Genomic DNA, 12127 nt, shown 5'->3' on the forward strand with positions numbered 1-12127 from the left:
TGCTGCAGACTCCCTCAGTAAGAGGTGAGGAATCAAGGAGAGGCCTCAGGCCTTGGCAGGCCCAGGCACCCAGGCCTTTTGCTGACTTGCAGAGCTTGGGAAAGAGGGAGCCTTGAATCCCAGCCCCTGCTCCATGCACCGCTTACCTGACTCAGTGAAATGTAACTCATTTAGGGAAGGAAGAGTGTGATTGTGATCTCTGTGCAAGGCATGGCTTGTGGCAGTTCCTCAGGGCAGCTCAGCTGATCTCACAGCCTGCAGTGCCAAAAAGGAGGGATGGCCTCCTCCATTGCCCCTGGAGTGTCACAGTCTGCATGTGTCAACCCAGCAGCCAAGAAAGGAAGCTTTAGCCTAAGTTACCAAATTGAACATACAAAGAGTTCAGCAGCTGCTCCAGTGGGAGGTTTGGGTGGGAATGGGAGCAGAGAGAAGCTACAGGAGGTGCCAATGTCAGCCAGACCCACACCACGGCTCTGGGCTGTGAACCCATCTCAATGCCAGAGCCAGAATGCAGCAAGGTCTGCTTTTAACCATCCTAAGCACATTTAGGGCATATAAACACCTGACCCATAAAACCAGGCATGCAGGCACTAGAGATCCTGCCAAATCCACACCGGGAAGCAATTAGACAAAATTGTTCTTATTTGCCCCCTTGAACCTTGCTGGAGGGATTGGCTGGAGCAAAGGAGGCAGGTTTGTTGCTGTTGCCTCTCGAGGCACTGCTACATCTTAACACAGGATGGTCTCAGGAGTCACATCTATGCAGACATTAAATAGACTAATAATTTTCAAATTGAAGTGACCTACACATGGAAATAAGGGTTTCTGCACTGTCTTGGTGTTGATAGAGAAAAATGGGCTGCAAGATGAGCTTTCCCAGGTCCTGTGTAAGTGCTTCCCATGAATGAGGGTTGTGTACCCTTATTTTCTAGGAGTTACCGCAGGCAAGTGGAAAAGTTTTTCAACATGCTGGATAAAAAGCAGTGAAAGTATTTGTGAGTCTATGTGAATTTTTATTAGCTCTCATTGACACAGGAACGGTGCAGCTTCAGCAGATCCCAAACCTGGGGATGTGTCCAGTGGAGCAGCAGCAGCTCTTCCCCCAGGCCATGTCTGCTGACTGGGGCACTCCTCCCCCAAAGCTCCACTAACAGCACAGCAGAGCTGCCTGAGCTCAAATTCCACACGGTGACACTGCCTTCTCCCCACCTCCTGCCCACCCCTGAAATTCTCAGTCACCTCTGGGAACATGAACCAGCCCAGGTGCTCACTGAGCTGGACTGCACAGCTGTCCCATCACCTGCCCCAGGTCTCTGCCCGTGCCACCAGCACTGCAGGGGTGCTTCTCATGGCTCTCCAAGCTGCAGCAACCCAAGGCCCTACCTGAGGCTGAATGATGCCCAAGATCTCATGGTACAAAAGCTTCTTCCCAACAATTCCCACCACACTGTTCATTTCTTCTTATAATTTCAAGTCTATGTGATCCTATTTAGTATTTAAGAGCCAGCAGAAAGCACACCTGGATGCGTGGAGGATTCAGCTCCCCTTTACCACCAAAGAGGAGCAGGAGCTCCCAGCACTCTGAGGGCTGTGCTGAGGTGGATTTCAGCTGCTGCCATTCCAATGTGAAGGCTTTGACCTGAGCTCTCCCATCTCTCCAGGGGTGTTCTACTGACTGGGAAAGCTGCCACCACCCCCAGCTCCTCCCAGGGCCACCCTCTACTCAGGAATCCACAGGTACCATTTCTTGGAGGTCATTTACTCAGCATTACTCAAGCTGATTTCCAATCTGTTCTGCACAGTGGCTTCTTCAAAATGAGGCGTGAGCAGTGCAGCATACTTAAGTAACATGGACTGTAACTGGGCTATTACAGATCAGAACACAATACCTAAGAGACAACAATCCAAATGAAAGGGTGAAATTAGTGATGTGATCCCACCATTTTGCCATGCCTGTGCAGAACCCAAGTGAAGCTCTCTTGTCCTTTGAGGCACATCTTGATGAACCTGTGCAGTCCCTGGGCTTAGGGCTAAGAGACAGGAAGGGCAGGAGGGAAGAAGCAGTCTCCATGACAAATGTCCATCTGACACATTAACAAGAACACAGGACAGGATTTTCCTCCTGCCCCAGCGAGGCCCTCAGCCCCCAGACCCAGTTCTGCCTCTCTCCCTGCTCTGATAAATCCTGACTGCCCAGCAGAGGTTCCTGACAGAGCACCCCAGAACAGGCCACACATTGAGGCAGTGTCTCCAAATCACAGAAGTGCAGGTGCTCAAGCACTGCAGGAAGAAGGGACTTGTTTCTGCCCTCCTGCTGTCAGGATGCCTCTCCTGGGAGACTCATCTGAGGCCGTGCCTGCCCTACAGAGCCCTGCCAGCAAAATTGTTTCATTACAGGGGCAAGAGAAAGGTTCTTCCCACAGCCTTGGGGCAGCACCCTACACCCCACCTTGAGTTTGGTGGCACAAACAGGTCCATCACCCCAGCACGGTGACAGCTGTGCCCTCACAGCTGGGTTAGTACCCAAGGGCTTATGAGCAGAGGACAGGGAGATGTCCCACAGAGAGGCACAGCACCAGGGAGCCCAAAGCATCCTTGGAGAGCTCTTCTGTCACTCTTTCATACAGGGCTCAGCAATGGAGAATGAGCTGGGCCACGATTACCAGCAGTGATAAATGCAGGGAGAACCACGGCTGCTGCAGCCTCCTTCCATCTTTAATTAGCTCTGTGCCCAGCTTTTAAAAGGCAGAAACCAAAACTGGTCACAATACCCCAGATCACTCTCACCACCAGCTTTTACAGAAGAAAATTCCTTCCTGACATCACTGTTTAACACACACACATATGTTCTGACATGCTTCAGCACTGCCTGTCCAATGATTCAGGTGCTTTCCAGGCTGGAATCTCTTCACTCTTGCTGCCCGAGAGCTCTATGGTCTGGCACATTTTCTTTGTTTGCTGCTCTATCAGCTTATGCTGTCTGCACATTCTACCTGTGTTTTGCTCCCAAGTACTCAGTTAATAGGACTGCACAGGTTAGTTGGAATGCCTTACACTCACTTCAGGTGCCACAGCTGTCAGGTGGGATGAGGTTTTGGAGAACATAAATGTAAGAGCTTGGGGCAGCGAACATTCCTTCTGAAAATCAACAGAAGATTCAGCCTTAAGCCCTGGAACTGCTGCGGCTGCAGTCAGACAGTTTCAGCTGCCACGACTCAGTGCAGGAGTCCTGCCAGTGCAGTGCCCTGTCCCAGTGCCCCCATTTACATGGTGTCACAGGGCCACCAGCATGAGAGACACCTCAGCCCCCTGGAGCAACAGCAGCCACCAGGGACGTGGAAGAGCAGCCAGACTGGGGCAGACCGGGCTACGAGGCAAAGATGTCAGCGTGAGCTGTCCCCGCAGGGTGCAGGGACCCTCCCACCACCAACTCTTCCCGTGTGGGTGCAGGTGAGGAGCTGGCTGTGCCAGGGCTGCAATTCCCGGCGCTGCTCAGCCTGTGGATCTGGGAAGGGGGTGGCCAGCGGAGCTGTGGGTCAGTGGCACCGGGGAGCAGGCAAGCTGTGCTCGGTCGGGCTCGGGGTGACCAGCCGCGGGCACTCCGCAGGGCTGCCCGGCCCGGGGCCGGCCTCACTCGTGGGCCACGCGCTCCAGCGCCACGTAGAAGCTGTCCTTGTCGTCGAGGCAGTGCCAGCCGATGGGCCCCGCCTCGCAGTCGGCGCACACCAGGAACTTGACGTTGCCCACGTCGCGGGTGAATCCCACGTTCTCGAAGGAGAACATGTCGCGCACCAGCCAGTGCTCCCGCAGCACGTCCCCGCCGCCGCCCGCCGCCGCCGCCGCCGCCTTCTTCCTCATGGCGGGCAGGAGGAGCTGCGGAGAGACGGGCCCGTCACCGCCCGGCCGGCACCGCCCGCCCGCCCTCCCCCGAACCCCCCGGTACCTCACGGCGGGCGAAGGTGGCGGCGCCGGGCAGCAGCACCCGGGAGCCGCAGCGCTGGCACAGCACGGCCCGCAGGTTGCGGCCCTGCGCGCACACGAGCCCGGCCGAGCCCGGCGCGGCCGCGGGAGCAGCGGGGGCAGAGGCCGGAGGCGCCGCCGGCTCCATCTCCGCGCAGGGCGCCGCCATGGCCAGGGGCGGGGCCGGCGGCGTGACGTCAGCGGAGCGGCGCGGTGACGCCATTGTTGTGACCCCGCCCCGCAGTGGTGGCCCCGCCCCGCTCCCCATCCCGGGAGGGTCCGGGAGCTCCGGGCTGGGAATCTGCACTGGAACCCTGAACTGGGATCCTGAACTGGGATCCTGCACTGGGATCCTGAACTGGGATCCTGCACTGGAACCCTGAACTGGGAATCCTGAACTGGGAATCCTGAACTGGGATCCTGAACTGGGATCCTGCACTGGAACCCTGAACTGGGAATCCTGAACTGGGAATCCTGAACTGGGATCCTGCACTGGGATCCTGCACTGGAACCCTGAACTGGGAATACTGCACTGGGATCCTGAACTGGGAATCCTGAACTGGGATCCTGAACTGGGGATCCTGAACTGGGAATACTGCACTGGAACCCTGAACTGGGATCCTGAACTGGAACCCTGAACTGGGAATCCTGAACTGGGATCCTGAACTGGAACCCTGAACTGGGAATACTGCACTGGGATCCTGAACTGGAACCCTGAACTGGGAATCCTGAACTGGAACCCTGAACTGGGAATACTGCACTGGGATCCTGAACTGGAACCCTGAACTGGGAATCCTGCACTGGAACCCTGAACTGGGATCCTGAACTGGGAATCCTGAACTGGGAATCCTGAACTGGGATCCTGCACTGGGATCCTGAACTGGGATCCTGCACTGGAACCCTGAACTGGGATCCTGAACTGGAACCCTGAACTGGGAATACTGCCCTGGGAATCCTGCACTGGAACCCTGAACTGGGATCCTGAACTGGGAATCCTGAACTGGGAATCCTGAACTGGGATCCTGCACTGGGATCCTGAACTGGGATCCTGCACTGGAACCCTGAACTGGGAATCCTGCACTGGGATCCTGCACTGGGAATCCTGCACTGGAACCCTGAACTGGGATCCTGAACTGGGAATCCTGAACTGGGATCCTGCACTGGGATCCTGAACTGGGATCCTGAACTGGGAATCCTGCACTGGAATCCTGCCCTAGGAATCCTGAACTGGGATCCTGCCCTGGGGATCCTGCACTGGAATCCTGCCCTGGGAGTGGGCTGAGACCCTGGCACAGGCTGAGACCCTGGCACAGGCTGAGACCCTGGCACAGGCTGCCCCTGCATCCCTGGCAGTGTCCAAGGCCAGGCTGGCCGGGGCTTGGAGCCCCCGGGGGTGGTGGAAGTTGTCCCTGCCATGGCAAGGGGGATGAGAGGAATTTTAGGTCCTTCCCACCCAAACCAGTCTGGGATATTCTGGTCCCCCAGGGATCCTGGACTGGCAGGAGTTGGCAGCGCTGTGTCTGCCCACAGGGACCATCAGGGACAGTCACTTTCCAGGCACGGGAGTCTGGAGATGCTTGAATTCGTGGTTGGGGAAGGAGCTCAGTTGATGCTGGACAAAGGGAAATTGTCTCTCTTAAAAGCCTCCATCGGTGGAGACATTCCAGAGCCATCTGTGTGCAATCCTGTGCCCTGTGTCCTGGGATGGCCCTGCCTGGGGACCAGAGGAGCCACTGGGGTCCCTTCCCACCTGACCCATTCTGGGCTCCTGTGAAGCTGCAGCTCCTCACGTGCAGTGATTGCCTCAGGATCTGGGAGCGCCGGGGCTGCCCTAGCAGCAGCCCTGTGGCTGCCTGGCACAGAGAGAAGCCCCTCTGGGGAGGGCAGAGGGCCCTGGAAGGGGCAAGGGCACACTGGCAGCAGTGAGTGCCCCTGGAGAGGAAAGCAGGGATCAGCCTGACCCTCCGAGCCTGGGCAGAGCAGGGGGCAGTGCCAGGGCTCACTGCTGGGGCCCAGGTGACTGCTGCTCCTCACTGGGCACCTTTGAGCCCCTCTGGCTGTGTGCTGCTCTGGGCTGCTGCCAACGCCCCTCTGTTGGGGCTGAAAAGATTGGAAGAGGCCTTTTGATTGAGCCACTGCTTCTTTAGAGGGTAGGCCAGATCCCAGAAGAGCCCTGATTTGGTGCAAATATGCCCCATCCTCCTGCTGTCTCACTCCTGACTGTCTGCTGCCAAGAGCCCTCAGGAGAAGCCAGAAATGGGAACTGATATTCGAGGTAAAAATTCACTAAATATTCACTGATATTCACTAAATAAAGGTGTAGGATTTCAGCAGTAATCCAGCTGCTCACCTCGGGCTCCAGCCTTGGGCAGTGCTGACACGGGCTGGGGTGTGAGTGGAGCTGGGAGACATCACCCCCTCTCCGGGGACCTGTGCAGGTGTTTCTGAGGCTGGGGCAGTGTTTGGGGCATTTGACCTCCTGAGCCCTGTAAAAAACACCAATCACTTGTTTTTGAAATTTTTAAAGTTTAATAGTAATAAAATGGTTATTAAAATAGTAATATAATTAGAATAATAAAATTTGAACATTTGAGATTAGAACAATATGAGACAATAAAAACAAAGAGATATGGACGTCTGGGTACCTTTTTCTGGGCAACACAAGCTCGAAAAAGGACACCCGTTAACAGAGGATTAACCCTTAAAAACAATTGCCTGTTGCATATTCATACATCTCATACGTGATGCATAAATTCCATTCAAACACAGGATTCTGTCTGGTCACTGTCAACTTCTTCCTCTTAATCCTCATGCCGTCTTCCAGTCTGAGCGAGGTGGGAAGAAGTTAGTTTTCTGCTGATAAGGGAACAATAAATTCCCTTTCTCAGAAAGATTTGGGTGTCCTGTGGCTCCTATCTGGTGCGAGTCCTTTCTTAAACAAATATCTTGCATAGCATAGTTTCTATTTTAACATTATGTTATAACCTAAAACTATACTTAATACACTACTTAAGAAAATTAATATAGCATAACTTTCTAGCATAATACAATATTCATTTTAATACTTGCGAAAAGCCAATCATAAAATACACACTTTTCACAGCCCTGTCTGGGGGTGAGTGGAGAGCCAGAGAGGGGAGCAGATGTGGAGCTGAGCAGTGCCCACTGAGCAGCCCTGAGCCAGGCACAGGCCAGGGAAGGGAACAGGGTCCAGCCCTGTCCTGGGGCTCAGGGAAATCACAGAACTCTCATGCCTGGAGATGCTCTGGACTCAACAGGACCTGATCCAAAGTGGATCAGGGTTACAGACCATACTGAGACTATTTGCTAGGTTCTTTTCCACTCACCTCTGAGGCAAAATGAAAACAAAGAAAAAACACCCAAGAATCACTGGCAGGGAGAGGTGGTTTGAACATTGCGCACTCGCCTCCCCTAATCCCCGGGAGTCACCCCCACCCAACTTCAGGGTACCCCAGTCGGGTCCATCCCGGCCACTGGAATACTCACGAAACCAAAGATTCTTGGAAACGAAACTCTCGGAGGTGGTCCTGGATCCAGGGAAAGCTCCTCTCACGGCTGGAACGGAGAGGGTTGGCTTTCCCGCCCGCCGGGAGCCGCAGCAACCAGAAAATGCGCGAATTCACCGGCGGCGATTGACGGAGCACGAACTTCACTCGGCAGGGCCTTCCGTGCACCCTGCAGACAGTCCTTCCCCTGGGGGCTGCGCCTCTCCTTGTGCGCCAAAGTGACGCTGGCCCCGCTCACGGGAGACGATCGGGGCCCGCGTCAAGAGCGGCCGTGCCCTGTCTGTGCCGCCGGCGGGCAGGGCCACGGTTCGGCTGGCTCAGAACGCGGGTTCAGCGCCTAAAGGATCCATGGCAAAGGAATAAAGAAGGGCCCGGTGCTTGCCTTTCCTAGCTGCTTTTATTTCTCTCCCGCGGGGACAGCGCTGTCTCTGTCACCACTCGGCTTTTCTGGTGAAAGTTATTGTTAAATTTTCTAATGTGGTTTCTTTCTTTTATATTCAAGGTGACATCCATAGCGGACATGTGGAAACAACGGAACATCTTTACAGAATGGAGTTTGTCTGCATGGATGTCTCTGTCATCAGAGACATTTGTTTAGTTGTGTTAATGCCGTGCCTAATTTCTGTTGTTTCTAGCATTTGTAGAAAACTGTTGGTTAAAAGTTCTCGGCCAGCTCCAGCCGAGAACCCTCTCCCCCTCAGTGACAGTAGAAAGAATATTAGATAACACTGCCACTGCCATCATCCCCTCAACGCTACCATAAAAATTAAATAAAAAAGGGGGAATTGTAGCAGTGGGGTTTTGGGGGGTTTTTGAGACTGTTTGTACTGTTTTGAGGCTCAGTTACAGTCTTTTCTCTTTGCTATTGGTTTGTCTTTCCTGCCTTGGCTTCTGACCTTCCCCCCGCCCGACGATTTCCTGTGCTCTCCTCCAGAACAGCAGCAGTTTTCTCTGCCCCCTCACTCTCTGCCCCTGCCTTCCCCTTGGAGCTGCCGGGCCCCGCGCTCTCCGGCACAGCCACCGCGGCCGGCGCCCCGCTCTGCTGCGGAGGGGACACGGCCCCGCTCCTGCCTGCTCCGCTGGTGCGGTGGCTGCCCCGTGGCTGCGGTTTCTGTGGAGGGACCGAGATGGCCCCGCGCGGCTCCGGCCGCCCCGCTCTGCCACTGCCTGTGAGTGCTGCGACACCTGCCCGGCCCGGCGCTGCTGCCCCGCGGGAAAGCCGCGCTGCCAAAGCCGAGCGGCGCCAGCACCAGTGCCATCCCCAGCAGGAAAGAAATAAAAGCAGCTGGGAAAAGTAAGCACAGGGCCCTTCTTTATCCCTTTGCCACCAATCCTTTAGGCATTGAACCCGCGTTCTGAGCCAGCCAAACCGTGACCCTGCCCGCCGGCGGCACAGACAGGGCACGGCCACTCCTGACGCAGGCCCTGATCGCCTCCCGGGACCGGGGTGCATCATCAGGTGCTCCTGACGAGGGCCCCAGCCCATAAACCTCGAGTGGCACCCCAGAGCCACTTGATGTCTCCAGCTTGTGGCCCGAGGCTGCTGGTGGGCTGGGCTGGTTGGTCAGGGCTGGAGTGATGTCTTTATTGTTACAGTCCTTGTTGTTATATATATATATGTATATATATATAAAATTTGTGCTGTTCAGAGTATGAAATCAATATAGGTTATGATGTTTTAGAAGGAATACATATAGATGATTTTAACTTACATGCGGATTCCGAGAAATCCCACAGGCTATAGGAAGACCACATACCTGCAGTCTTAAGCAGGAAGGGAACTAATTTGCAACCGAGAGGGTCTAGCCAGGATGGGGACCATCTGCACATATGTGAGATCAGGATAGCGAGGACCATCGAGAGAATTGCCTCCAAATGCAGCTATTGCTGTTTGCCCAGAATTGCATTGTAAAACACGACCCGAAGCCTGCGTTCATTGTTCATCGGTGGACAGGAACTGTATTCTTTGGTTCATCTCGAAGGAAGGAGGCAGCATGAATATGATTTACTATGAAAAGAACAAGACGAGACCCTGCCTCAGGCCAGAAAAACAGTATAAAAACAGACTGTACCACACCGCAGTTGTGAACTGTGGGGGATTTGGTGTGATAGAGGCTGAATCTGTTCACCCAGCTCCGATGCCAGGGTTGGTGTTGTCCTTGATTGTTGGCTGTCGGGACTGTATATCGGTCACAAGTAAATCTTATTTTTACTTTTATTAAATTGGTTGTATTGATTTTTACATATAAGATTGTGGACAGTCAAAGAGGTAAATAAAACCCCCCTAATAGGATCTTTGGCCAATTCTTAAGTCCTGGATGGGAGTTTTCTCTGTTGAAAACTCACCCTTAGTTCTGCCTTTTAGCATTTTCTGCTGGATCATTCATGAAGAAAAGCCTCACTCTTGCTGGCCAGGGAGAATCATACCAGCTTACTCCCAGGCAGAACGTTTTATCCCTTTGTTTTGCTTTCAGCAGGAGCCTGGACATTTTCTCGTCTCCAGCACCAACATGGAGCATTTTGAAGATTTATGTTGTGCATTACCTCCTTGGAAACACCAGTTCCTCTTCAAACCCTTCAGTACATCCTGTTGTGGAAAGGCAGGGATGGGTCTGCTGGCCGCTCTCATGGGGTCACATCCTGCTGTGACCCAGTTCTGCTGCTGCTGCTGCTTCAATCTGCCCAACCGCTGAGCTTCTGCCCAGCCACACACTGGTCATGTCACTTTTGGAGCGGAATCCTCCTGAGCCCTCTGCAGAGGAGCAGGGCTCATCAGGGAAGGGAGAGCAGCTACAGACAGCTCCAAGGTCAGCATCAGAGCCTGGGAACTCTCCCTGCACCCTGCAGGTGTCAGAGGGGCACAAGTGGGGCAGAGCCATGGATGGCACCAGTGAGTGCTTCCTCGTGAGTGCTGCACTCCCGAAACAGGGCCTGTTCCCTTCTTTGCTTCCCCACTTCTCACTGGCTAAAGAATGATGGAGCAGTTTGGGGGCAGGTGTCAGGAGAGGCTCCTGAACATCTGGAATGAGTGGTGAGCTGTTTATGGGGGGATCAGGTAGCAGGGGGAGGATTTGGAGACATCAGAGGCTCCTGGGGCAGAATGCTTCAGTTTGTCCTGAAACCGAGAGAATCTGTGTTTTGCACATGGACAGATGAATTAATGCTGGGCTCCATTCATCCCACCCGGTGCAACAGTTTCAGCTTAGCTGATCCACAGTATCCTCTGAGGGTGTTGTGTGCCGTTTGCTCCCGTCCTGTCTGAATTATAGCCTCTTCTTCACCGGTATGAGGCTTCGATTTGAGATTCCCTCTAAACCTCAAATCTGTTCTTCTGAGTTTTCTTTTTTAACGCGACAAAAAACTCAGGTGCAGGCCTGCTTCCCCAAAAACGCAAATACCAAGGAAAATTGTCCTATTTTGATTGAGGTAATCAAAAATTCCTAGACCATCTTCCTCAATATGAGAAATTCTGTCCAGGCGCCACGTATTAAGTTCTGTTTTGTCGGGCCAGGGTTTTATGAGCCTTTAAAAGGGAACTTAATACACCAAGGATAGCCTAGCTATTACCTTTGGAGGCAAATAATGAGCAGGATGGCTTCTGCTGCAGTGTTGGAAACAAAAAGGTTTAATAAAAGGAAAAACAATAAACAGAAAATCCGATCCAGGTACAGAGGTCTGCTCCTGGTAAAACACCTTCACAAAAGCCTCGTGGTTCTTTTGTCCTTTCCTTTTCTACCTTATGGCCCAGGCGGGATCTTTTGGCTCTCATCCAATTAGGTGACCCCAAGGTTTTAGTGAAGTCTCTGGGGTCCTATAAGGCGTCTTTTCACCTGATCGTTGGGAGAAACTTCTGGGCTTCCTTCCTTTTTTGGGGGACAAAGGCTAGTTTGCCCCTCTCTCATTGGGGACATCCCCCTACACTCCTTCACTGAAACCGAGAGAATCTGTGTTTTGCACATGGACAGATGAATTAATGCTGGGCTCCATTCATCCCACATGGCCATGGTGGACAAAGGAGCTGTAATTTTTTGCAACTGCAGCTCTACTGTAACAGTATTAGAATTATGGAATTGATTAATTTGGAAAAGGCCTCTAAGATCATTGAGTTCAACCATTTCCCCAGCACTGCCACGTTCACCACTAACCCACGTCCCCAGGGGCCACATCCACAGGTCTTTTGAACACTTCCAGGGATGGTGATTCCACCACTGCCCTGGGCAGCTGTGCCAGGGTCTGGTCAGCCCTTCAGGGAAAAGATTTTCCCCAATATCCAGCCTGAACCTCTCCTGGCACAACTTGAGGCCATTTCCTTCTTGGCCACCTGGGCACACCTGGGCTTGTGTTCAGCCCTGATGATTCATTATTGCTGTTAACTGTAACTGTAGTCTTTTCCTCCTCTCTGCTCCATGCCCTTCTCCAGCAGACCTTGCAAGAAATTCCCTCATTAGGCAGTCCTCCAAGCCTGGCTGGTCTCTGTGCCACAGATCTCACAGCTGGAGCAGCTGTTTTTCACTACGGGGCTGAAGCTGCAAGCAGAGACACACCTGAGGGTAGCTGCTCGTCTAACACAGGGTTTGCACAAACCCTCCACACAGTAGTTAGACATATGTCTGGAAGGTAGAGAACAGAAGCTAAACTCC

The 12127-nt window shown here is 53.4% G+C and overlaps 1 protein-coding gene across 1 annotated transcript; it reads right to left on the reverse strand.

Moving 5' to 3' along the window:
- Positions 1-992: 992 nt before the first annotated feature.
- On the reverse strand, positions 993-4167 carry RABIF (RAB interacting factor). The gene is made up of 2 exons (XM_064399029.1): positions 3944-4167; positions 993-3873 (listed from the first exon to the last, which is right to left on the reverse strand). The coding sequence occupies exons 1-2, from the start codon at positions 4127-4129 to the stop codon at positions 3631-3633; spliced, it is 429 nt and encodes a 142-aa protein (XP_064255099.1). The 5' UTR covers positions 4130-4167; the 3' UTR covers positions 993-3630.
- Positions 4168-12127: the final 7960 nt, after the last annotated feature.

Source organism: Passer domesticus, chromosome 25 (assembly GCF_036417665.1).
Source record: "Passer domesticus isolate bPasDom1 chromosome 25, bPasDom1.hap1, whole genome shotgun sequence".
NCBI lineage: Eukaryota > Metazoa > Chordata > Aves > Passeriformes > Passeridae > Passer > Passer domesticus.

Coding starts and splice junctions, on each gene's coding strand:
- RABIF (XM_064399029.1), bottom strand. CDS start 4,129: ATGGCGGCGCCCTGCGCGGAGATGGAGCCGGCGGCGCCTCCGGCCTCT. Junction 3,874..3,943: donor CCACCTTCGCCCGCCGTGAG/GTACCGGGGGGT, acceptor GTCTCTCCGCAG/CTCCTCCTGCCCGCCATGAG.